Genomic DNA, 26,864 nt, shown 5'->3' with positions numbered 1-26,864 from the left:
TGTGGCTGCCTTCCCCAAGCCAGCCCAGCCTGCCCCCACAAAACAAAGCCCCTGCCACCCTTCCATGTGTACTTCAAATCCAAGAGAGAGGCTTACCCGGGAACAAGGAACTGAAGGGAGTGCCCAAGGACTTCTGGCCAGAGGGGCCTCCACCACTGGGTCCCAAAATCCAGACCAGGAGGCAGATCTGGATATATCACTCAGCCCCATGGCCTGCCTTAGAGAGGAGGCTGCTGACCTGTCACAGAAACCCTGTAGGGGATGCCTCAGCGATGGCAGGTGCTCATGTAGCTTAAAAGCATCAGGGAGTAATAAAGTCAGGGATAGTCCTTCCTTACCAGCCTCAGAAACTTCCACATAAAAGAGAAAGAAAAGTATCACTGTCACCAGCCCCTTGTGTGTACTGGTCAGTCAGAGAGGGGCCCAGAGGAACTCCCTGTCCTAAGGGAAAAGACAAGAGTTCTCTACAGGAAAACTTTGCAAGAGGCTCCATAGAAGCCTTTAGCTCAGCCTCAGCCCCCACAATGGTACAGGGAATGCGGGGGCAGGGGGGCGGTATGTGCAGAGACTCCAGCGGGGCTTGGGGCAGGTGGAAGCCTGAGACACCTTGTTGCTCTCCCTATGGTTCAGCCTGAGGACACACACTGCCAGACCAAAGGTGCTCAGATGGAGTCTGAAGGCCTGCTTTCCTCTTAGTCACCAGGAAAGTAGCTGCCCCTCTCAGGGACTCAGTTTTTTCATCTGGCTAATGGAAGAATGCCCACCTAGGTCTGCTTACCTCATGGGAGGCCATGAGATCCAAGGAGGAAATGGAACGTCCAGGAGCTCCATGTTCGTTAGTTGTGATATGTCAGTTTGACTTGAGTAGGAACCACCTAGCAGATTAGGAAAGCTCTAGGTGTGTCTATAGATGACTGTGTAGGCTACAAACAAAATGAGAAGTCCCATCACAGATGTGGGTGGCAACAACCAATAGGCTTGTAGCCTGGGCAAAATAATAAAAGGGGAAATAAAAAGATGAAGAAGGAAGTCTGCGCCTTGTTCTTCAAAGGAGCTCTAATCTTCACCATTGCCTTCAGAGGGTCTCCAGTTCCTCCAGGCTCCAGTGCATTTTCTTCAGCTTCCCAATGCAGACTCTTGCTTTCCAACACAGACTCACACCAGACTCTGCAATGAGCTTCCCAGCCTTTGACCTTCAACTATATCCGCCAGCCCTCCAGCATGCAGACAGCCATTTGCTTTCTTCTACTTCTGATCTGGCAAATGGCCATGGTATCTTCTGCTTCCAATTCTATAAGCTTACTTAGTAAATCTTAGGTAGAATCATACATATATTTTATACTAAATCTGTTCCTTTTGTGAACTCTAACTAATAGAAGTTCCAAGTAGGGCCCTGCTGCAGGGCACTCTGATCCCATACAGCATCAATAGCAGGAACAGGAGTGATTCTGAGTCCATTCTGCCCCCGTGAAACAGTGCGGTCTTGTGCCCAATTTGCAGATGAACAAACAGGTACAAGAAGATCAGGCCACTGGCCTGGAGTCCCCTACCAATGAGAGCTGAAGCTGGAGCCTCATCTAGAATCAGCATGCTGGGGACAGCAGGAGCATTGGCACCAGCCCACAGGCCCAAGGTCAAGGGCACTGGAGGAGTGAGGGAGGGAGGTCTTGCCGAGGCTATCCAAATTTGCCACCCTGGAGATAACCTCAGGAGAGCCCACAGCCAAAGAAGACAGTGAGTGATTGTGCCTGAGGCTAGGAGGGCAGGGGCTGCTGGCTGCAGATGAGAAAAGGGCTTCCCCCGAGGCCTGGCCACAGGAGTTGCCCCAATATATTTGGCCTCCTCTACACTCTAGCAGGGCCATGCTGTTACCAGCCACCATCTTGAGGGAGAAGAGGCTGCCACCAGAGTCAGGGCCTCCTCCCTTGGGAAGGGCCTAGGTAGGGCACACAAACTCTGGGCTGGATGTAGGGGCAGAAGGCTGGGCTTTGGGGGTGAGGGAAGGTCCTGAGGCTTAAGAGGAGAGTTTCCTTTGCTGACCTCTGAACTCTCAGCACTCTCGGGAACCCTGCAGCCCACCTTGTGTGTGAGAACACTATGCCCATCCTACCTGGGGACACCCCAGAACCGCCTGATCATAGAGCTGCAGGGCACAGCTGTGCATAGCATATCCTCTGGCAGTGGCCATGGCAGAAAAGTATGGCAGGGCCCTCCGGCACATGGTGGTTGAGCAGGATCTTCTCACTTGAAGCCTCGGCCTCTCTGTTGTCCCCACGGACAGCTGGGGTAGAAGATCCCTGAGACTAACCCATAACCTTCTGCCCTGCTGTCCAGAGCCCCCCAACCAGGTATGGGCACGCCCTGATCCCTGGTGGGCACTTGTGGTAGGGCTGCCTAAGGCAGGAAGCCTCGGGGTTGCTTTCTGATGAACACTGGCTCTCTGCCTTCTAGGGGAGACAGATCAACTTAGAGAAGAGGAGAAAGGTGAACAGCTGCTGCTTTCAAGGAGAGTGTAGTGCCTGGGTGTGACACTCAGCTCTATGCCCTCTTCTTGATTTGTGGGGAGACAGTGTGAAGAGAAGTAGCCGTTCTACTAGGAGAGGGGTAGGAGTTAGGATCCAGGACAGCTTCCCAAAAAGGTCTGTTTGAAGCCAGTTTTGAGAACAGGGAAGAGCCTGGGTGGGCATGAGAGAAGGAGGAACCTTATAGCAAGGCAGGCCCTTTCCCATCTAGTACCCTCCCAGGCCGATCACCATTCCATCCTCCACTCTGGCCTAGGAGTTTGAGGTAATCAACCAGATCAAGCTGATGCAGCCAGCTTGCGGCAATTACAGCATCGAACCTGAAGAGCACAGTGTGGGGCCTGATTTTGGGCATGGAGTGGCTCAACAAGGCTAAGAGGTGAGGCTGGGCAGGAACTGAGACAGTGAGGGCAGGCTGCTCCTGAGACTAGCTCAGGAAAAATTGCAACCTGAGCCCATGGTCCCTGTCAAGTCTGTTGCATGGGGACAGCTAGGGAACCCATGTTCCAGCTTCCGGGCCAGCTCTGCGAAGGAGGCCCAAGTGCAGCTCCTGCCAGCCCCAAAGCCATCCTACCTCTAGCTACAGCTTGTCCTGTGAGCTGCACCCCCATCCACATTGACTAGAAATACCATCAAGAACAAGAGGAGAATGGCCATTGTTAAGTGCTGGAGCAAGTAAGTGCCTGGACCCAGGTAGACAAGGACCAGGGAAGCTACAGGCCTGAGGATGGGCTTGCACAGCCACAGAGGCTGTGCTGGGGTCCCACCCACTGCTGACCAGCCTTGTGACTGAGGTGAGTCACCTCACCTTACATCTCTGGGCCTCAGTTTTATCCCTTGTGAAATAGGTGGTACCAAACGATCTCTCATGCAATCCCTCTGACTGATCCAGTACCTAGCCCAGCACCTTGAGAACAGAGAGTGGGGTGAGGGTGGCATATATCCTGAGGAGGCCCTTCACATATACTGTCCAGCTTCCAGACTCCTAATATAGAACTCAGTACCAGCAGTAGCTCTGACTCAAAGTCCTGTGACAGCTCAGGTTTGACCCCTACTTGGGCAGCAGAAAATCACTAACACATGCAAGCACTCAGCTGGCTCCTCCAGTTCCAATATGGAAATGATCAACATGAGTTTTGTCCTGGAGTCTCTTGATGGGCACAACTTCTACTGCTTACTATGACTTTGTCCTGAAGAAGCAGATCTTCGCCAAGGTGGTAAAAGTGAAACATGAAACTGGCTCAACCCTGCCTTGTGTTAAAAAGAAAAGACTCAAGATGTTAAGGACATCTTCTAAAGACATCGCTCCAGGATCTGCCTGCTAAGCTCTTACAGACACACACACAATGGAATATTATTCTTCAGCCATGAATAGGAATGGAGTACCAATACATTCTACAATGTGAACAAACTTGAAAAGGTTGTGATTCCTCTTCTAAGAAATACATGGAGATACAAAGCAGAGTTGAGCTTATCAAGGACTAGTAGGGGAAAGGAAGCGGGGGGGGGGTTGGTGTTTAATGAATACAGTTTCTATTGGAAGATGAAAAGTTTTAAAACTAGACAGTGGTGATAGCTGCACAATAGTGTGAACAAAATTAATGCCATGAAATTTCACTCTCCAAAATAAATTAGCCCATTCTTTTATACGTATTTTATCACAATTTTTTTCTCCTTAAATTCTTTTATTGGTACATTTTAGGTATACAGTGCATTTACATTTATCACTGGGAACTTGTACCTTTACATGATGTATTTTGGTTCTTATTTTTTCCCCATTCCCCTCTCCTCCCTTCAACTCCTCCACCCCTCCCTATTTACAAAGACTTTGTATCAAAAAAATTTTTTTTTGGTACTGGGGATCGAATTTGGGACCTTGCACTTGTGAGGCAGGCGCCAGAACCACTGAGCTAAATCCCCGGCCCTGTATCACAATTTTTAAAAAATAACATTTGCAGCAGAACACGACTGCATGTTATTCTCAAATCTTGCACAAAGTATCAACTCTTCCCATTTGGCTTTCTAACCAAAGGGTTGGAATATGGCAGAGGCTAGTACAAAGGATAGTTAGGCCTTTTGTATATAGTCCCTTATTGTTGGTCATGGGAAACTATGGCCAGAGGAATGCTTGATATGAGTGTAAGGTAAAGGCACCATGAGAGCAATAGTTCCCAGGCACCTGGAATGCATGGTTAACTTAGAGCGTCTGCAGGACAATGGCAGAATAAGAAATAGGTTATTCTCAAAGATGTTTGCTCTGGTCATTGTGTTCCTCCTGTCCTCCAATAAGCCTCCAGCCTGATAAGTTTCTTTAAACTACATTAACATACATCATGTAGCAGGCCATCCTTTTCCATCCCTGACCATTGACCAAAACTCCTATACAATTGTTGCAAGTTTTTTTCTTCTGTATCTTTGTTCTCATGTCCTTGATTTACAAATAAAAAGCCACAGAAGTTTCAGTTCAGGGGTGTTCCCATGAGGTCCTCTTATGCTGAAGAAGCAGGAGCCCCTCCATGATTCTCAGTGATTGAACTAAGTCTGGTATCCAAGTAATCTTTCATTCTCTATACCACCACAGTTGCACACTGCAACAATTGGTCTAATTCTCATATAGCTTCTGGTTTTAGGAAATACTATTTTATATTAGATAGTGACTTATGCAGGCTTGCTTCAACTTTAATAGGGGTATCAAGATAATTTTTCTACTGTCTGTGGATAATTTAAGACTACGAAAAAATCCAGCAGTGTTTAAGACAGTACAAGTATTGTTTATCAGTTTAGACTCAGAAAAATCTTGTTGGATTTGAATTTATACCATGTCCCTTTCATCTTTGTTTTTGTCCTGCTTTTCTTGTTCCATTTCCAAAAGCATTTTCCTCTTTAAAGAGAAAGAAGCATGAATATTGTAGGTTTCTAAAAAATCTTCACCAAGGAGGTATATATGAGCCAAAGGAATAGCAAGAAGGGATATAAACTGCCTAATAATACCACTTGGATTTTTTTTTTGTCAGATGATCTTTTGTTGAAATATTTCCTCTTGTACTATTTGACGATCTGGGCATTATACTGCACCAATGCTGATGTCATCTACAACATCATGATAGTGAAGACCTACAACATTGAAGCCTATGGACTGAGAAAGCCCCAGGATCTCTGTAATGTTTCCAGAACATTTTCTGGCTAAAGATTGGTGACTCATCTGTCAGGCAATGTTGAAAATTTCATCAAAAGCAGTATTTCAGCTGTGCTTAATGTTTTCCTGTTTATGTCTCTTGGTGGCTCCTTGAGGGCTTTGATGATCAAGGCAGAGGCAGAAGGCACCACCTCAAGTCTAGGCCTGTCTCTTCTGAATGATCACTTTCACTGTAATCATCAGATCCTCCCAGACACCAGTTCCCTTTGCAATATCACCAAGCTGTTTGGGCAATCTTAAGGACCAGAGAAGATGTGGTGCCACTGGGGCACCTCAGGCACACAACTTTTATTTCACTTGGATGGAAATTGGTGGTGTGGAAGTAACTGGTGTGTTAGATGAACCCAGATTTGGAACAAATGAAGAAAATTGTATTTTGACCTCCTCCAAGCTGAAAGCGAAAGTCCAGCTGGAGTTTGTAGGTTGGGGTTTATGTATAGTAGTAGCTCCATTTGAAATCCCCACCATCTGTATATGGTTATTACTTCTAGGAAAAGGGCAATATAATACGGTGGGGTGAGTACATGGCACAAGTCAGTATGTACAAGGGTACAAGTCTGTTCTCTATTTATATAAGCTTCCACTTCCCCTGAGGAGAAATACAAAATCTCCATTTCATCAGAGCCACCCTGTTCCTCTATTAATCTTCCCTGTTGTTTGAATTTTCTATAGTCCCTTTTAAGGTGTCATGGACTTTCACAATAACAGCATGCTCTTTTTTGATAAAAAGGGAATTAAATTATCTTTTCTCATTAAAGGGCTTGGTTTGGCCACAGGCTGTTTGATTGGTCAGCTGTTAAAGCTGCAGATTCATTATTTTAGAAGCCTTTGCTTTCCCCCTTTTTCTGAAGATTCATTCAAAGTTGATCAACTGGATTAATAAAGGCATGGATGTAAATGTGCCATTGGGTAGTTCCTTTAGAAATTGCTCACCAACTAAACATATTCCGGGTCCTTCTTGCCTCGAATTGAATGAGACAAGCCAAATATGGTGCCAAAAGTTTATTTGAAAAGTGAGGGGTGAAGGAATAAGGGAAAAACTGGCTCTTCAGGGTGAATTTGGACAGAACAAGAGAGCAAAAATAAAAGCACATCCTGGTCTAGAAGACACAAAGTGGGCCACCGTGAAGAGTCAAGAAAGCAGGTTCCTCATGACCTCTCGTCTCTTTTATGTCATCCACATCTCATGGGAAGCCATGGGAAGCTCTACATAAGTGCTCCTGGGATCTTGCAATTAGTCCTGCTTATCTTCCCAGCCAACTGTGCCATGCCCTAACTCCTATCTCAAGTGGTCTCCTAATTACATTGATGTCTTTTGACTAAAATGACCAGTTTATCATCTAGTCCATTTAAAAGATTAGAGTTTGTAAATGTACCATTTTGGTAATTTTGGAAACTGGCTTCAGCTGTTACATGATATTGTTTCAAAGTTTTTTTCTAATGTTGATAATAATCAAGGATAGATTCAACTGGATTTGTTTATATTGTTGTTCCAACTCGCTACCTTTTGGAAAATTTGAGGTATGACATCATGAAGCGCCCTTGTCACGTGATTAACTCAGTTACAACTTTTTGTTTCCACACTGGTAAAATCCTCTAACGGATTATTCCAGTTTACCTTTTCTTTTTCTTTCTTTGGTACTGGAGAATGAACCCAGGGCCTTCAAACTGAGCTACATCCCCAGGATCCCCCTCTCCCTTCTACACATCTTTTTTTTTTTTTTTTTAATTTTGAGGCAGGATCTCACCAATTGCTGAATGCCCAGGCTGGGTTTGAATTTTCGATCCTCCTGCCTCAGCCTTCCAGAGTTCAAGGATTACAGGAATGCACTACCACACCTGGCTCCAATTTACCTTTTTAAATCATTCTTTAGCCCTTCCTTCAGAGACTAACACATGACCAATTATTAAATGTCAAAAAACCCTGGATCATAGGTTTGGATATTTAGGTCACATTCTCTGACACATCCTATAGGGTCCTTGGGTGAATCAAGAAAATCTCTGACAATACCCTTAATTTCAGATTTGTCCCATAATTCATATACTAAGTCTGGTGCCCCTCTATGGCAACTGTTTTTTTCCTGGAAAAGAGAAGCCAAAAGAGAAGTCTCAGGGACCTGACTTGGAACAGGTTGCATTTTGTCTGGAGGAGGAAGAGAATGTAGAATTTCCTTCAGAGGAAATGGAGTAGGAAGAGAGGGTAAATGGGGACATGAAGTTCTGACAAAAGAGAGCTAAAGGAGTGGTTGTGGAGTGGTTAGGAGGTAAGAGGGGAGTGGTGAAAGTGGCAAAGGCTTCTGAAACTTTTTAAATTCAGACATCTTCCCTTTTTTCCTGAAATAATTCCACAATTTCTTATTCATTCCTGGAGAGGGACTTATCTACCAGAATTTCTTTTGTATATCTCCAGGTACTATTAAAAGTAACTTTCCTACTCTTTATGTTTTGTTTTAAATCAAGTTTTTACAAGTGAGTATGCAAATCAATTTTGGAATTTCAAAAATACCCACTTGGGCCGTTGAGGCTGGTACCCCTCTATGGACTAGTCCCAGGTTTTTGTGGACCCATTTTTCTAAGTATCATCAAGATAAAGTTCCATAAGTACAGAAATCCATCTGTATTCTCATGTTTTTCGACAAAAAACTCAGGCTCGTTCCTCTAATTTAGATTGCTTTGATCATTAGCATTGAGCAGATTTGTCAACTATGCTGCTTTTGAATTTAACTCCTCAAGGTGTCACCCTTGAGTCAATCTTACTTTTTACACTTTCAGAAACTCATAGAAAGTTACCTGTTGAGTCGGGGTACTCAAAGTGCTAGGTGATTAGCCTTTATGTGCACCTTCAGGCTGAGAGAAAGTCCTTACGATGTTCTTCTTTGATGTGGGTCCCTGCGAGACTGGTGCGTGTCACAGACAAGTTTTAAACCTCAGCATCTCATTTTGTTCCTATGATAAATAGCAGGTTATGTTTTACAATAGGAACTTAGTTTTCCCCTCTTTAAAGCTTCCAGTGTTCAGTTTATTTTGAAAACTATTTTATTCCTTAAGGAAACTCAGATAGAATACAATGTAATCAAGTCAAAATAGAAAAACAAATCTAGAGTGCTTTGTTTCTTTTTGGTTCTGGGGATTGAACTCAGAGGCTCATGCATTACATTTAAGTGCTCTACCACTACACTACAATTCCAGCCCTATCAATTTATTTACTTTTTGTGATATTTCATGGTACTTGGTATTAAACCCAGTGTTATGGCTTGTATCTAGATGTCCCCACAAAGCCTCATGCACTCAGGTGAGGTTTTGGGGAGGTCATGGGTGTGTGATACTGAATCTAGGGTGTGTGGTACTAAATTAGCCCACTGATTGGTTTAGCATAGTTCAGGGTGTGGGTAGTGGGAAGGCCCACCCAGGATGTGAGCAGCACTATCTAAAAGGCAGGTAGCCTGGATGGGATAAAAAGGGAGACTTGCTTCTTCACTTGCTGCCTTCTGCCTGCTCTGCCATGGACTGTCTCTTCTCTGCAATGCCCCTCTGCAATGCTGTCCCACCATGGAACCAGCCAACTATGGACTGAAACCTTTCTTCTAACTTGTGGGTGTCAGATATTTTTGTTTCAGCAACAGGAAAAGTAACTAAGACTCCCAGGATCTTTGCACTACATTTCCGGCTCTTTTTTGAGTCAGGGTCTCATTGAGTTGCTCAGGCTGGGTTTGAATTTAGATTCTCCTGCCTCAGCCTCCCAAGTAGCTGGGATTACAGGCATGCACCATTATACCTAGGTACCTATATTTTTGCCAAAATAGCAATAAGCAAAGCCAGCCCAAGGCGGATGCCGTGAGAGCTACACCAACCAGCAATAACAGAGATGAGGCCACCCAACCACTTCAGAATTCTCATCTTACCACGGCTTGCTCTAGGTGCTGGACAAGGAACTACAGTTATTGTCCTTCTGGGTTTCACTCTTTCTTTGGTTCCACTGGTGTTAATCTCCATATTCCTCCCTTCTGGAATGAAAATGTTTATCTTGTACCAATGTATGTTGTGTTTAACATTTTGGTATTTTCAGGGGCTCACAGCTAAAAGTTTGCCTTAAGTCTGAGCAGACTTTGGATTCGGACTTTGAGAAAGGCTAGAACTGTTAAGATTGGCAATTCTTAGAGATAAACTAATTGTATTTTGCATAAAGAGATGTGTATACATGTTTTGAGGGTCAGGGGTGGAATGTTATGTCTTATATCCAAATGTCCTCCCAAAGCCTCAGGCACTCAAGGGTGTCAGGTATTGTGTCTCAGCGATGAGAAAAGGGACTAAGACACTACTGTTAGCCACCCCTCTTCTTTGCTGGCTTTGATGAAGTTGTCATGTTGGCACAAAAACCTAGGATGGTCAACAGCTAGGGAATAGTTGAGGCCCTCAATCCAAAGTCCCCAGAACTGAATCCTTGAGAACAGATCCTTCCCCAGTGGAACCTTTAAATGTTCCACCTAGACTAATACCTTGATTACAGCCTTATCTAAAACTGAGAGTCACTCATCAGCTGTGCCAGGATTTTGACCCACAAGATAGAAGATGTATGGAGCTTCTGTTGCTTTGTGTGTTGGCAATTGAATCCAGTACCTCACACATGCTAACCAAGAGCTCTAGCCCTGAGCTGTACTCCTCCTCTGTGTTGTTTTTAAGCCATTAAGTTTTAGAGTGATTTATTAAATAGCTAATATAGAATGATTATAGGAATTTTTTTTAATGTGTGGTGCTTCACATTCTAGAGTAGCCTAGACTCTTCAAAAAACTCAATGGCATTTTAAAAATGAGTCTTTTCTAAAGAGACATAGCCAAGTAATACAGGATGTAAACCTTGGTTCAATTATTTAGACTAGATCCTTTTAAAGCAAAAGTTATAAAAGATATTCTGAGGGAAAATAAGGAAATTTGAAATATGGGCTAGAGATATTACTGAATTTTTTTTTTTGGTACCAGGGATCAAACTCGGGTCCTTGCGCTTGCAGGGCAGGCGGCGGAACCACTGAGCTAAATCCTCAGCCCCATTACTGAATTTTTAAACGATATTACAGCTATAAGGAATGTTCTTTAAAATGCCCTATTAGAAGATGCATACTGAATTGCTTAGTCAATGTAATATCTCCAACTTAAATTTTTAAGTAATTTGAGAAAAGTGAACACTTATGACAAAATATTAACAATTATAGAATTTATATAGTCCCCAAATTATGATGGTTCAATTTGAAATTTTTTACTTTATAATGGTGTGAAAGCAATATTACATTTAGTAGAAACCCTACTTCAAATTCTGAACTCTTCATGGGCTAAGGATATGTGGAAAGATACTCTCATGATGCAGGTCAGTTGCAGTGAGCTACAGCCTGGTCAGACACACAATCACGATTGTAAACAGCCAATACCCTACAGTGTGTTGTGTTGCTAAGATACAACATTCAGTAGGTTTAGAGTATTAAATACATTTTTTACTTAAGATATTTTCAACTTACAAGAAAAAACGTTAAATTAAAAGTCTTCAAGGGATGGGGATCCAGCTCAGTGGCACTACGCCTGCCTTGCAAGTGCAAAGTCTTGAGTTCGATCCCCAGTACAGCCAAAAAAAAAAAAAAAAGTCTTCGAAATTGTATTTATAATTACAACTATACTGCACATAAAGAAAATGCATCAGAGGCTGGGGATTTAGCTCAGTGGTTCCGCCGCCTGCCTCACAAGCGCAAGGACCCGAGTTCGATTCCCAGTACCAGAAAAAAAAATTCCTTAAGAAAATGCATTAGAAATAAGATTAAAATTACTTTCTAAAAAGACTGAATATTATCTAATCTCAAATGGGTAATTTATCTCTCACGACCTCTATAACAACAGATGGTCAATGGTTCATTTTATTATTTCCTCACAAAATAACCGTAAGATACACAGTGGTAACTGCTAAAAAACCTACCTCCCACTCTTATACCCAGAATTGTCTTTGAAAACCATCGACTTTTAGCGATGCTTTTTCCATCATTTGTGAAAATTATAAAGAAGAGAAAAAATTTAGCAAAGGGGATCAAGAGATGGAGGGAGGGGTGGGAGAGCAGGACAAGGGGATGAAAATAGAGTTAAGATGTTCAACAGCAAAAGAAACAATCAAAAATGAAGAAACAACTTACAGAATGGGGAATTTTTTTTGCCAGCTGCACCTCGGTTAGAGAGCTATCTAGAATATATAAAAAACTCAAAACAAATTAGATCCCCCAATAAAAGACCCAATCAAAAACCGAGCAACCTAAACACACTTCTCAGAAGATGCACAAATGGCCAACAAATACATGAAAAATGTTCAATATCTCTGCTCATTAGAGAAATGCCAATTAAACAACACTAAGATGCCATCTTACTCCAGAAAGAATCAAATAATAACAAATGCTGGATAGGCTGTGGGGGAAAAAGGAACACTTCTACATTGTTGGTGGGAGTGTAAACTAGTCCAACCATTGTGGAAAACAGTATGGAGATTCCTCAGAAAACTAAAATTAGAAATTCCATTCAACCCAGCTATTTCCCTTCTAGGTATCTTCCCAAAAGAGTTAAAGACATCATATTAGTGATATATGCATATCCATTTATAGCAGCACAATTCATAACTAAATCTTGGAAGTGGCCTATATACCCATTAACAGATGAAGGATAAAGAAAATGTGGTATTCATACATAGTGGGCTACAACTCTGCTATAAAGGAGGATAAACTTGAGACTTTAAGGAAAATGTATATACTTTGAGACCATAGTGTTAAGTGAAATAAATCAAACACATGAGCTTAAATACTGCATGGTCTTAGATCTTAGATGAGAAACACAATATAAATAAAGAGCAAAATAACATAATAGAAAACAGGTAGATCTTTTACAAACGAATAAGGGACCAAGAGATGGAGGAGGGGAGAGGAAGGGGAAGAGGAGGGGAAGTAAAAAGAATTAAGATGTGTCATGTACATGTACCAACATGTGCTTTAAAAGACTATGTACATGTACCAACTCCTCATAGTACATGTAACCATTGTGTATTGCAAATATATACTAATGAACATTTTTAAAAAACAAAATTTAATCAGTTGTATACTCACATATTGTTTTTAAGTCAAACCCAGCTATACATGTAAGAAAGCTATGATAACATATTCATCTAAAAAGTGAAGTTATAAAATGTATACGGTAAATTAGCCCATTTGCTGGCAATGGGTTTCAAAAGCAATGTGAAGAACACTAATTCCACTTAGCCGCAGTATCTGTAAAAAAATCCACTAACTTAAGCTACCAAATCCATGTGTAAAACATGTGGAGCTAGTAAGACTCTTGTGAGATTGGTCGTAGCATTGCATTTTTAATAGCCAAAATTTGGAAAAGTGTCAGATAATGGGAAATGGGTATACTGATATGACATATTCCTTAAGGTGGAAATATTGTTTTAAATCATTATTGAACAGAGGGTGGCACAACCGTTTTTCAAAAAAAAAAAAAAAAGCACATTTGCATACATATCAGTTATCCCCTAATATGTGAAGAATGATTCTCTCTATAGTGACACTATAGGCAATTTTTATTTGGTGTGTGGGTGTGGGTGTGTACGTGTGTGTATCCTTCATTCAAAGAATGTTTATTTCTTTTACATTCAGAAAAAATATATTCAGAGAATCATAGAAAAATATAAATTAAAAAATCTTTGAAATATCAAACCCCTATTTAACAATCAGACTTCAAGTAGTAGACTTCAGTTTTGCTAAACTGTACAAACATGAAATGATAAAAGTTGGTATAAAAACTTAAACAGTGATAAAAAGCAGAGTGTTTACAATTGGCCACCCTTTACATTTTGAAGAGTGAACTAATATTCTTTAAACACTATACCTAACCATTATTCAAAGGTACCTAGTTTTCTGGAATATTGCAGGTAAATTGTACTTACAATTGCACGCTAGAATGCACACGTTAACCAGAAAGCAGTGTATTGTAACTGAACCAGAATGACCTGGGTTAAATTCTTAGTTTGGCCATTCGATGTTGACGTAACAATCTAAATCTCATTTCAGCAAAAAGTAAAGCATACATATCTAAGTGAAGCAGCAAACAGAATTGAGTCCAGGTACACAACAGAAATTACAATTTAATACTTAGCAAGGTACACGCCCACTGTATTTACATTTTACTCATTCTCTTCTGATATCCCACAAGCTTTCCCTTGGGTCAATATAGACAATCAGAATGATTTCTGATTTCCCCTACTAGGAAAAACAATTGTCCTTTTTTAAACTGTAATTTAGCATTAAGAAGGAACCTCCATGTATTTCTTCATACCATTAATGTTAAGAATGTTACTCAATATTTTAGGCAATATCATCTTTGTGAAAAGATTTCTCCCACTTTAAAAATATTTCCCAGGCATGGCTGTGGATGCCTATAATCTCAGCTACTCAGGAGGCTGAGGCTGGAGGATTACCAGTTCAAGGCCAGCCTGGGCAACTTAGCAAGGCTGTCTCAAAAGAGCTGAGTATATGGCTCAACACTCCCTGGGTTCAATCCCCACTTTCCACTCCCCCCTCAAAAGAGAGGGAGAAATACTTAAAATGCTTAAGAAATTAGGTTATCTTGGATGCAAATAAATTATATAATAGATGGTTTCTTCTTAACTGCGACCTCCTCTCTAGGAAACTGTAGCAAGGCAAGCTATATAACCTTTCAGTAGTTAACATACATTTTTGGTGTCATTTTTCTTTTTCACTCTTATCAATTCATTATAGTGTTTTACTTTTCAAAACAGAGATAATACCACCTCTCATTTAAAGCAGTTTGAAAATTAAATGTCAAATTGTACAGTATACTGTTGGGACAGTAGTGGGGGCTCAAAAATACTAATTTTACATGAGAGGCTCTAAATGTTTAAATATAGTTTGATGTATGCTTACTTTCACAATTTCCTAATAAAACTGAACATGGTCCAGATTCCCTTTGAAATAATTAAAATGACCAAAAATAAATGACTAAATATCAAAACTAAAGTGAAAAATGAAGTTATCTCCAATAGTCAAGGAGAAAACAAACTAGATTTAATCTGTAATTAATTTGAGGGCTTGTCTGAATTGATGTGTGATTTAACTCAGCTTACTAATTTGTTTTTCATCTAAAAATGTCATCAAATATATTTTCTATTTACAGATGACTTAAACCAAATTATTCTATATCTTTTCAATACATAAATAATTTGTAACAAAATTAATTTTAAAAAATTAAAGTAAATCCTAAAAATAAGACCTGTAAATATGTCCAGGCTGAGCCGGGGATTTAGCTCAGTGGTTTTGTCGCCTGCTGCGCAAGCGCAAGGACCCGAGTTCGATCCTTGGTACCAAAAAAAAAAAAAAAAAAAAATGTCCAGGCTGTTACAAAATTCAACAATGGGGCCAGGGATTTAGCTCAATGGTTTCATCGCCTGCTGTGCAAGCGCAAGGACCCAAGTTCAATCCCTGGTACCAAAAAAAAAAAAAAAAATCAACAATGAAAGCACAAAAGTTAAATAAAAGCCACCAACAATTAGAATTTGGTGCACAGAAGCAGTAAAAACAGGTTATAGAAAGACAGCACTAATGCTCTCCTGAGTGGCTACAGGAAGGTGGAAAATGCCCTTGGAGTTGTGTTGACTATAGTTCTTAATTTGTTTCCAAGCCCTTGAAAACCTACCCATATACAGGAAAATCTCACAGTTCATCAGTGCAAAAATTTTATTTCTCCGTTTTCTCCCCTCCCCACCACTTTACAAGTTCTGAAATTGTACTTAATCCACAGTATTCCTTTTCCTTTTATTATCTGTAACCAGTCATGTAAAATATAAGAAAAAAAGACCACTAAACTAATCTCAGTCTCTCTCCCCATTGCTACAGCAAATTTAGGATAAATCTACAGCACTCATTTACTTTAGCTGGTTCTGATACTGAGGCATACTTTTTTATTTGTGAATCGACACCTAAAGATTTGGCTAACTGTACAGCATTTGAATCATCACTGATCAGTGTCCCAAGAGCCACAAGAAGTCTAAAAGTGGCTTCCAGGTCTTGTACAACTTCCAAGATTGTGCTAATTACTGACAAGCATTGAGCTTTTCCTTCAATGTTATGGTCTTTATGAAAACAAACGGAATAGTTCAAGGTCAGTGTAGCCAGAGCAATATGAATGTTCTTATTGTTCCCTGATTTCAGTTCTATTGCATGGGAAATTAGTGATTCCCTCTGGGACATCATGAGCTTTTGTCCTGCCTGGCCAACAAAGCAATTGCAAAAAGTCCTGAGAGCAAGTAGCTGGTTTGCTGGCTTTCCTTTAGGGTTCAGAAGACTGATAAGATGTCTGCTGAAGTGAGCCCCTTCCTTTTCATTGCAAAAGTTCTCATTCACACTGGGATGCTTAATTGACAATCGAAGAATGTCCAGTGCAGGAAACACAATGTCTGTTAAAAAGAAAATTTCAAAAATTAATATTTTAGAAAATCTAGAAAATTCCACATGACTTTTACTCAACTTTCAAGGCTTTTATTTCCCCTCTACAAAATTAACATATCATACTAAAATTAACATCATTATAGTAAATGGTCAAAAACTGAAAGTTTTCACTCTAAAATCAGGAACAAGACAAGGATCCCCACTATCACAACTCTTATTCAATATAGTTCTAGAAACATTAGCCAGAGCAGTTAAATAAGAGGAAAAAAATAAAAGGAATATGGATAGGAAAGGAAGAAGTTAAATTATCACTATTTGCTGATGACATGATACTCTACATAGAAGACTAAAAACTCTACCAAAAGTCCCCTAGAATTAATAACCAAATTTGGTAGCTTAGCAGGATACAAAGTCAACACTCAAAAATCAATAGCATTCCCATATATGAATAACAAACTTACTGAGACAGAAATCAGGGAAACAACACTTTTCACAATAGCATCAAGAAAAATGAAATATTTAGAAATCAGTCTAATGAACAAGTAAAAGACCTTTACACTGAAAACTACTGTACTCTGAAAAAGCGTTCAAAGACAGTATCAGAAAATGAAAAGACATCCCTTGTTCTTGGATAGCCAGAGCCAATATAGTAAAAATGACCATACTTCCAAAACTGTTACACAAATTTAATGCAATCCCAATCAAAATGCCAATAGCATACCTCACAGAACTAGAGAAAACAATCCTAAAATGCATATGGAAGAGATGCAGAATAGCAAAAGCAATTTTGGGCAGCAAGAGCAAGGCAGGGGGGATCACATTCTCCAATTTGAAGTTATATTACAAAGCTACAGTGATAAAAACAGCATGGTATTAGCAAAGGAACAGATCTGACCATCAATGGAACAGAATAGGAGATCCAGAAACAATGCTCTCCAAGTACACTCAGCTACCTTATCTCTCTCTTTTTTTTTTGGTACCAGGGATTGAACTCCGGGCCTTGCGCTTGTGAACAGCCACCTTATCTCTGACAAAGAGTCTAAACACCTTCACTGGAAGAAAGATAGCCTCTTTAATAAATGGTGCTGGGAAAACTGGATTTCCAAAAATTAAACCTAAAACTGTGTCTCTCACCATACACTGAACTAAAATCAAAATGGATCAACAGAGTAAAGAGACAATATATAGAATGGGAAAAATTTTGCCAGCTATCTCTCAGACAAAGGACTAACATCTACAATATATAAAGAACTAAAGAAAATCAGACCTCTCAAATTTAAAGACCCAATCCAAAAATGGGGATCAGAAATGAATAGACATCTCTCAGATGAAGAAGTACAAATAGCAAATAAACATATGAAAAATGTTCAACATCACTGGTCATTCAAGAAATATAAATTAAAACAATACCAAGTTCCTACCTCACTCCAGAAAGAATGGGTATCATTGGGCCAAGGATTTAGCTCAGTGGCACTCTGTCTGCCTCATAAGAGCAAGGTCCTGAGTTCCATCCCCGGTACAGGGTAGGGGGGAAAGAATGGCTATCATCAAGAAATCAACCAATAACAAATGCTGATGAGGCTGTGGGGAAAAAGAAATCCTTCTCCACTATGTTGGGATTGTGAGTTGGAAAAAACCACTAGGGAAATGAGTATGAAGATTTCTAAAAAAAAAACCCTAAAACTAGTTCCATCTGGCCCAGCTGTGCTTCCAGGTATCTCCCTGAAAGAGTTAAAAGCATCATACCACAGTGATATATGCATACTCATGTTTACAGGAGCACAACTTATAGTAGCTAAATCTTGGAAATAGCCCACATGCTCATCAACGGATGAATGGATAAAGAAAATGTGGTATGTATATACAATGGAGTATTCCTCTGCCATAAAGAAGGATAAACGAGTCATTTTTAAGAAAATGTATGCACCTCAAGACCACAATGTTAAGTGAAATAAACTGGACACACAAGTTTAAATATGGCATTGTTTCTCTTGCGTGAGAAACCTAAAGGGTAAATAAGGAGCAAAACGGATGATAGATATTGGGAAGAGGGAAGTGTTCAAATGGAAAGAGAAACAAGGGAGAGGGTTGAGGGGAGAGAAGGAAGGGAAAAAGGATTTAAAAAAAAAAAAAAAAAAAGAGGGCTGGGGATTTAGCTCAGTGGTTCTGGTGCCTACCTCACAAGCGCAAGGTCCTGAGTTTGATCCCCAGTACCAAAAAAAAAAAAAAAAAAAAAAAGAAGGGAAAAAATGGAAACAAAGCTTTTGTAATTGGGGAGGGGAAGAAGGGCTGAAGGGTGGGGAGGAGAATGAGAAATAAAGAATTAAAAGACATTATGTACAGGTACAAATTCCCTATGATGAATGTGATCATTATGTATTACAAATATATAGTAATAAAAATAAATTTTAAAAAAACTTTAAAAAAACCAAAATTAACACATGGTCATTTTAGAAAACGTGAAAAACCACATGCGTTCTTTTAAAAATATGTATACTTCTGAAAATCATATTGACTTTTCCATTTATATACACTGGATTTATTGCTATAAAATTAAATATGCTATAAAATAAAGAAACTCTCAAGTAATCAAATAGCCTGACATATAGTAAGTGTTCAATAATGAACTGAACGAATGCAGTGGGGACCCTGGCTTTTAAAAATCTTGAACAAGATCAAAGTGTTGAACAGAGAGTTATTTAGAGAATTCCAGTTAATGCATGGTGATAGAATGCTCACAGGTTGGTGGGAGCTTTATAATCAACAGCCTAGGTAGATCCCATCAGAATACAAGCACTGGACAATCTTATCACTGTAATTCTAACATTATGTACTCCATAATATAAAGGGGAGTATGCACCATCCTTTATAAGGATCTTCACAAATATATATATATAAACCAAAATCTAACTGTATCATTAGAAGGAAACACAGAGATAAATACATCATGTAATCAATGAAATCTACAATATAGAACATTTCAGTAAAAAAAAAAAAATTTTGTCCAATAAATCAGTGGCATAAAAAAAATGGGGGAGGTGCACTGCTGCACCTGCCTCTCAAGCTCAAGGTCCCGAGTTTGATCCTGGGTACCAAGAAAAACAATAAAAATGGAGCTGGATGTGGTAGCAAGTGCCTATAATTCCAGCAGTTAGAGGCTGAGGCAAGACGATCTTTAATTTGAGGCCATCTTCGGCTACATAGCAAGACTCTGTCTCAAAAAACAAAAACATCTTTTCAGCAAGTATTTGTTAATTCAAGCAACCTAGGGTTAATAGCTCACAGAGAGTTTTTTTGGATAGCTTGTAGGTGATCCACAAAAGCTCTAAAAAAATATATACAAACTGCATGTAAGGGAATCATTACACAAAACTGAAAAAACACAGTGAATGTTTAAATTAAGAAGTTACAGTAAAAGACATACTGTCATTAACTGTCCTCAAAATACTCCCCCCCTTTGCTTCAAACACACTTATCCTATTGTTCTTTCCACTTCCTGAAGCAGTTCTGGAAGTCCTCTTTTGTGAGTGTCTTTAGTTGTACTGCTGTGACTGCCATGATGAACTGAACTGATTCAAAATGTTTACCTTTCATGGTTATACTGCTATGTGGAAGGGCCAGAAAGTCTCATGGTGCAAATCCATTGAATAAAGTAGATGATGACCCACAGTATGTTTTCACTAGCCTGCATTTCTGTTGGATGGCACCTGACAGCAACATTCACCATTATTTCTGATCACACCTTGTAGTCACTCACAAAGAACTTCAGAAATGCTTCAGAGCCGGGGATTTAGCTCAGTGGTTCTGCCACCTGCCTTGCAAGCACAAGGTCCCAAGTTCAATCCCCAGTACAAAAAGAAAAAGAAAAAGAAATGCTTCAGTGGCAAGAATTATGGGAAAAATGTGTTTGAAGCAAGAAGGAGCATTTTGAGGGGGGTTAAAGGCAATGTGTCTTTTACTGTAATAATTTTTAAAAATGTGAATGTTCACTGTATATTTTAACCACCCCTTATATTATAGATTGAAAATTCCTATTAGGAAAATTTGAAGTCTGGTTTTATTGCTTAGGTACTTCTGATCTGGAATTTTCAGAATAAAGATGATCAACTGGTACAGGCTATGCAAATATTTCAATATCTGAAAAAAACCCAAATCTACAACACTTTTCAATAGTTTGAAAGTGTTGGGACAACACTTCTTGTCCCAAGCATTTAAGATAAAGATATACAATCAACTTGTACCTTCAGATTCTCAAAACAAGATTATGATTACAGTGATTTAGTGACTTCTTTTAGTAAAGTTTTTCACAATTTGAATTATCCACGTTAACTCAGTCGAGAAACAACAGTAAAATTGAGAGCTTTATAATATTTTAAGCATGTTTATACCTTCAGGCCAGTTAATAGCTTTCCACAATATCTGCAGTTGCTGGGCTGTGGGTTTTTCTGAAGAACTGTCACATATTAGAGAAAGTATTTTTTCAAGAAGCACCAAGTCATCCTCAGTTAACTTCTTCTCTTCAGGTGCAGTTCCATTAAGTTCCTTCAGTTTTCCTAGAATCCAAAGCCAAACCTTCCAAATTATCTAACTATAGTTAGATTATATAAAAGTCAAAATTTTCAGTAAGAATATTCTACTGCACAACATTAAGACTTTTCTTGGCATTTGTCAAAGAAAACCATAAAAATCTTAAAAAGCTTTTTCTTTTTTTTTAAAAGCTAAACACTACATGGTAAAAGAGAAGTTACTGTGATCATTTTTATTTTACCTGATCATTTTTACTTTACCAGTCATTTCAATCTTTCTGCTTGTAATAAAGTATATTTGTGACCATTTCCAACAGTTTCAATGAAGTATCATATTATATAGATCAAAGTATAAGTCAGTCTCCTATTTGCCCAATGAAAACATAACTTTTTAGCCAACTTAAGTCAACTTCTACGGCTATCAAAAAATAGTCGAAGACTTAAATGCCTATTGATAATATTTAACTTGACTTAGTTTCATATGCATATTTGACATTACATTATTTAAAATTTTTACTTAGAATTGTCTTTTCTTCCTATATTCAAAATTTCCTCCAAACCTTTCAGTGATCTTTAATATCTATATCTTTGTCATCTCCACTACTTTGAGTCATCTAATACCATTTCTTGAAAAATCTTTACAAGAATAAAAAAAGCCCAAATACTTATCAGAAAGGTAAAGAAGATAAACATTTTAAAATTTTTATCAATCATAAATGGACCTATTTCACGACTCTTTGGCATTAAAAATTTTAACATTAACAAACTATTGAAAGCAAAATTTATTTAAGAAATGCCAAAAACTAGAAATCTCTTATAGTTTTAAAATGTCTGAAAGATGTTCATATGCTTCTTTTTCCAAAATAAAGAAAATCTGAGTGATTTTTATAAAGATAATATGATGTATAATAATGACCAAAAAACGCTCCCTTTTACTTAAGTGTGAATGTTATCTCAATTAAGTCTCAGCATGATATTTGTAACAAATAGAGACAGCATTTCTGAGTCCACAAAAAATACTGTCACTTTGTTTTTAGAAAAACAAATTAACAGAAAGCTATCAAAGAAAGTAGAGCAGTTTAATTTTTTTTTTTTTTTGAGCAGTTTCATTTTTAATGGGGAACTTTAAATGACCTTTCATTATTTCTAAGGGCTACTAATTTTTGAAAGATAAGCTCTTTGCTTTTTCAGATGTTTTATTCATTTTTATTTTTTTCTGAAAACATTAAGAGATTGGCAGCAAGTGGGCTTTATATTTTTCCCTAGTACTTTTTTCCTCATTAAAATCACCATAAATCATTTATCCTATAATTGTATAAGGCTTCTTCTTACAATGTATTATGGGTACATTACTAAACTGTATTACTAGACTGTATATTTGCAGTCAACACAGCTGTGTAGTATCACATTAGAAGTCTCTATTCATTTAAGTACCTAATTGCTGATATGGTAGAAGAAAATCTATAACAGTCTATGAATAAGTGAGAAAATTAATTGAAATAGACTTACCTAATATTTGTGTAGGGTTTGCTTGGTCAAAAGAGACAGCCTCTTTTTTAGGGAAATAAATATTCACTGTTTTAGATCCAGCTGACTGGTAGGCACTGTTACCTATTTACAAAATAGAAGATTATGAAAATAATAAAGGTGATAAAAACTGAGATTTTTCTAATTATATAACTGTTTTCATAAAATTATTGAAATATGCAACTACTTGGTGCATACAATAAAAATAACCTGAAATTCTAAAAAAAAAAAAAGAGGAAAAGAAAATAAATCTTCTACAAGATTTTGGATACTATTTATATTTATTGATATCTCAAAAACTGGAACAAGATGAAATTTCAGCAACAGTCCACAGAATAAAGCAACTGCAACTAAAGTATTAATTTAAACCTAATATCTTCCTTACATTTAAAATCTTAATTTATATTCCATTTTGTTCTAATGTAAAATTAAGATGTTTTACAGAAATAGGAATAAAAATTATTTTTATATATGGATTATCTTAGGGGCAAAGGCAGATACAGATGAAACAAGAAGTAAGTGTACAAAATTAATACTGTTTATGCAACATAAAGTATTTATTGACATGACCAAAGATGAGCTATACAGACACTGCTAGCACTCCTGGTTGTTAGTCTATAGTTGTCTTAAGGAGAATACAAATGTTAATCAAATATCCAAACAAGTACTGTATAAGGAAAAGCTTTCTAAAGAAAAAGTATAGAACACAGTGAGAGTTTATGATAGAGTGGGTGTTCAGGCAAAGAATATACATGGGTGATCAAAAAATGTTAGTACTGAGTTCATTAGTAAATACTATATTTAAAATTTAAATTAAAAGAGTAGGAATGGGGTGAGCAATGAGGGTGGGCAATAACAACCAATAACCTATGGTCCAAGTAACAAAAGAGTACAAGTATAACAGCAGAACAATGTGCTCAAAGCTCCTAAGGCAGAAAATAGCATGGCATGCTCAAAAAACTGACATAGGCCAGTACAGGAAGGAAGACAGAGAGGAATTTGAGGAAAGAGAAAATATTCAATGGGGCTCCACTTCAGTGTTTTAATAAGGGAAGGGACACAAATAGAATAAACTGTAAAAAGACCCCTGGCTGTCCTACGCACCATGGAGAGACAAATTTGGAGACTAATTACTTCATTGATTTAGGAGAGAGATAATAGCTTAGACTAAGGTCCAGTATAATATGATACCAAACTGTTATAAGAAACTTCTGGAAAATGGAAAGGAGCATTGTTACCTTTAATCTTTCAATATCTCTCTCCCCCCTCACACCCTGTGTGGGACCTGAACCCAGGACCTTTGCACTGAGCTACATCCCCAGCCCTTTTTTATTTTGAGACAAGGCCTCACTAAGTTGCCTGGGCTGGGCTCAAATCCTGTTTCAGCCTCCCAGAGTGTGGGGATTACAGGTGTGTGTCACCATGCTAGGCCAGTGAATTGCACCCTTGACACATTAAGAAAAAAATGAAGGAGAGATTGGAATAAACAGATTTTGCAAGGGTAGTTAGGAACCAGAATTTACAACAGAACAGTAGCTTTTGATCCTGGTTGTGTATTGGAATCACACTGGCAGATTATACAACTATTCTTGCCAAAACCCCAATATAGAGCAATATTTTATCAGTGACCACTTCAGTAGATTAGGTTTGAGCCTACTTTTATTAAGTTCCCTAGTCTAATGTGTAGTAAAGAGGAAATTTTGAGCAAATTCTAAAAGTCAAACCAAGAAAATTTACTATGAAAAACAAGCAAGAAAACACAAATTTTATTTTCATTAAATAAAAGTTTCAATGAATTTTAAAAATCTAAAAGAAAGAGAAATTAAAACTATGTACCTGTAAATGGATCAACTCCAGTAACAGCAGCGGTCGTACTTACAGAACCTGGCACATAACGACCAGCACCTACAATGCAATAATATTCCTAGTAAGCAAAGTATGAATTAAAAAGATGAAAAACTTCCTTCTTCACAGAACTTATTTCGTTATTAGTCACATTTTAGAAGTGTCTTTTCATACACAATAAATACGTTATAAATTTAATTTTTTTTTTGGTACCGGGGATTGAACTCAGGACCTTGCGTTTGCAGGCAGGCGGTGGAACCACTGTGCTAAATCCCAGGCTGTTATAAATTTAATACAAAAAAATGCTTAGAAAAATGTGTCATATTCCAGTATAAATATCCAATAAATGTTAAGCTAAAAAATATAATTCTCACGTGTCAAAATAAACATTAGACGGTTTATACAGTCTAAAGTTTAGTAAATTACAGAAATATAAGTGGACCAAAGAAAAAGGTTTCCATAACAAAATGTGAACCCTATTCTATTAAAGATAGGACCAAGTGCTAGCATACAACACAACCAGGTAAGACTTGGTTAAGAGTCAGGAATGTGATGACAACAGCCCAGCCACATTCCAGATCATACTTGTGCCCAACTTATTGAAAAGAGAAAGAAAAATAAACATGAAAAATAAGTGCGGCAAGAGAATCAGCAAGAGAGTGTGCTAAGAGAGCGAGCTGACACACTCGGGCTGTGGCATTGGGAACTATGGTGCTTCCGAACATCCTGATCACGGTACTCCAGGAGTTGGAAAAACCACACTAGGCAAAGAACTTACATCCAGATCAGGACTAAAGTACATTAATGTGGGTGATGTAGCTTGAGAAGGGGCATTATATAATGGCTACAATGAAGAGTATGAGTGTCCCATTTTAGATGAAGAAAAAGTAGTTGATGAGTTAGAGAACCAAATGGCAGAAGGTGGAGTTATTGTTGACTACCATGGTTGTGATTTCTTTCCTGAGCGATGGTTTCATGCAGTTTTTGTGTTGAGAACAGATAACAGTATATTGTACAAAAGACTTGAAACAAGGGGTTATAATGAGAAGAAACTAGGAGACAATATCGAGTGTGAGATTTTTCAAGTTCTTTATAAAGAGGCCATATTATCATACAAGGAAGATACTGTGCACCAGCTGCCCAGCAATATACCTGAGGAGCTAGAGGACAACATAAACCAGATCTTGAGATGGACTGAGCAGTGGGTCAAAGCTCACAGCCCGTGCCTGCTCACTGGGTGGTGCCTCTTTGCCCACCGTGTAGACACGGCCTCCAAGTATCTGTAAAAACCAAAACTACATGGAAGGCCCAGCAGGTATTTTTGTGCCTGGGTTTCTTTTTCTCCATGAGAAAGTTAAACAATCACAAATATAATGAATACAATTATTATTAGGCATTTAAAATATGCATCAGTTGCTAAACAATAAATCTGATCAAATGGGAAAAAAAAAAGAGAATCAGCAAGAGTTGGAGACATTCAAAAACCTGGATCAGCCCCTCAAAGAATATTGTTTAGACCTAAGTTTATATAACCTAGGAGTTGGTATAACAGGCACAATACACAAGGGAAAAACAATCTAAAAACTAAAGATGCAAATAAGAGTAATTAAAACAATGATTACTAAGCACTTTATATGCACATCTTCATTAAAGTTTTAATTAGGTAGCTTTGTAATCCATAATTTCTAAATTCATAATTCAGAAGAGGAAGGTTGAGTAACTTGCCTAAGGCATTAAGCTATTAAAAGGGAGAGGAGTATAGTCCTCTACTTTTCTAAATGTGTTCTCTGCCCACCCGAATGATGATAATCTAATATGCAAATTCCCAGAGTCCATACATAATCCACCACTTCAGGAAACTTTAAAAAATACCTTGCAGGGCCAGGGATTTAGCTCAGTGGCACCGAACCTGTCTCGAAAGCACAAGGTCCTGAGTTCGATCCCCAGTACCCAAAAAAAAAAAAAAAGCCAGGATTTAGCTCAGTGGTGCCGCCACCTGTCTCACAAGGGCAAGGTCCAAAGTTTAATCTCTGTTACCAAAAATATAAATAATACCTTGCACTAAACCAAGCCAAAGACCATTTAATCAGCATCACTGAGTGAGGAATCAGGGCATAAATATTTATAACCTCCTCTCCAATCCAGTGAATCAGAATCTCTAGGATAGAATATTGAGATATGTAAATTTAAACAAGCTTCCCAGATCATTGCAGTGGACATTATAAATTCAAGGATTACATAAATTAATAAAGAAAAGAATTAAGATTGACCTTAAGTTGTAAGTCAGATGGTGAAATCTTTTGGCCCCACTGCTACTGGTAAAGTTGGGAGAACAACAGCAACAATAATAACTGATATATACTGATGGTTTCAATATATTCTAGTCATTTTGCTAAACATTTCCAAGTATTATGCCATTTAATTTTCATATCTCAATATAGTAGAACCCAACATCTTTTGTTTTTGGTACCAGAGGTCGAACTCAGGACCTTGCACTTGCAAGGCAGGTGGCACAGCCATTGAGCTGGTTCCCATTAACTATTTTATCTAACCTGGCCCCATTATCTATTTTTTATACAAGTATAGCTCAGTGATCTAATGATATCAGTTTTCCTAGACATAGCATTTATATGCTATTTCACATATCTATATAATAACTGCATCTTCAGAATTATTCATATTGTACAGCAATAAAACATGATGGCCCCTGGAACTCTCTTCATTTTACTGGTACTGGTTGAACCTTGATATGTTCTCCATGTTCCAGAAA

The 26,864-nt window shown here is 38.4% G+C and overlaps 1 protein-coding gene and 1 pseudogene across 4 annotated transcripts in view; one reads left to right on the top strand and one right to left on the bottom strand.

Moving 5' to 3' along the window:
• Window positions 1–15,471: 15,471 nt before the first annotated feature.
• Plaa (phospholipase A2 activating protein) overlaps window positions 15,472–26,864 on the bottom strand; it is a 41,731-nt gene continuing 30,338 nt past the window's right edge. For all 4 annotated transcript variants that reach the window (XM_004838364.3, XM_004838365.3, XM_021252933.2 and 1 more), the window contains 4 exons: window positions 24,086–24,154; window positions 22,232–22,333; window positions 20,585–20,749; window positions 15,472–16,204 (listed from right to left, as the gene is read on the bottom strand). In XM_004838364.3, coding sequence (XP_004838421.1) covers window positions 15,639–16,204; window positions 20,585–20,749; window positions 22,232–22,333; window positions 24,086–24,154 — 902 coding nt within the window. In that variant the 3' untranslated portion in view covers window positions 15,472–15,638. The remainder of the gene's footprint in view (window positions 16,205–20,584; window positions 20,750–22,231; window positions 22,334–24,085; window positions 24,155–26,864) is intronic.
• On the top strand, window positions 24,803–25,380 carry LOC106008801 (adenylate kinase isoenzyme 6 pseudogene; annotated as a pseudogene).

Source organism: Heterocephalus glaber, unplaced genomic scaffold, assembly GCF_053883595.1.
Source record: "Heterocephalus glaber isolate CG9 unplaced genomic scaffold, H.glaber_assembly_v1.0 deba00001481, whole genome shotgun sequence".
In the NCBI taxonomy this organism is placed as follows: domain Eukaryota; kingdom Metazoa; phylum Chordata; class Mammalia; order Rodentia; family Bathyergidae; genus Heterocephalus; species Heterocephalus glaber.
This window is presented reverse-complemented; position numbering and strand designations above follow the sequence as displayed.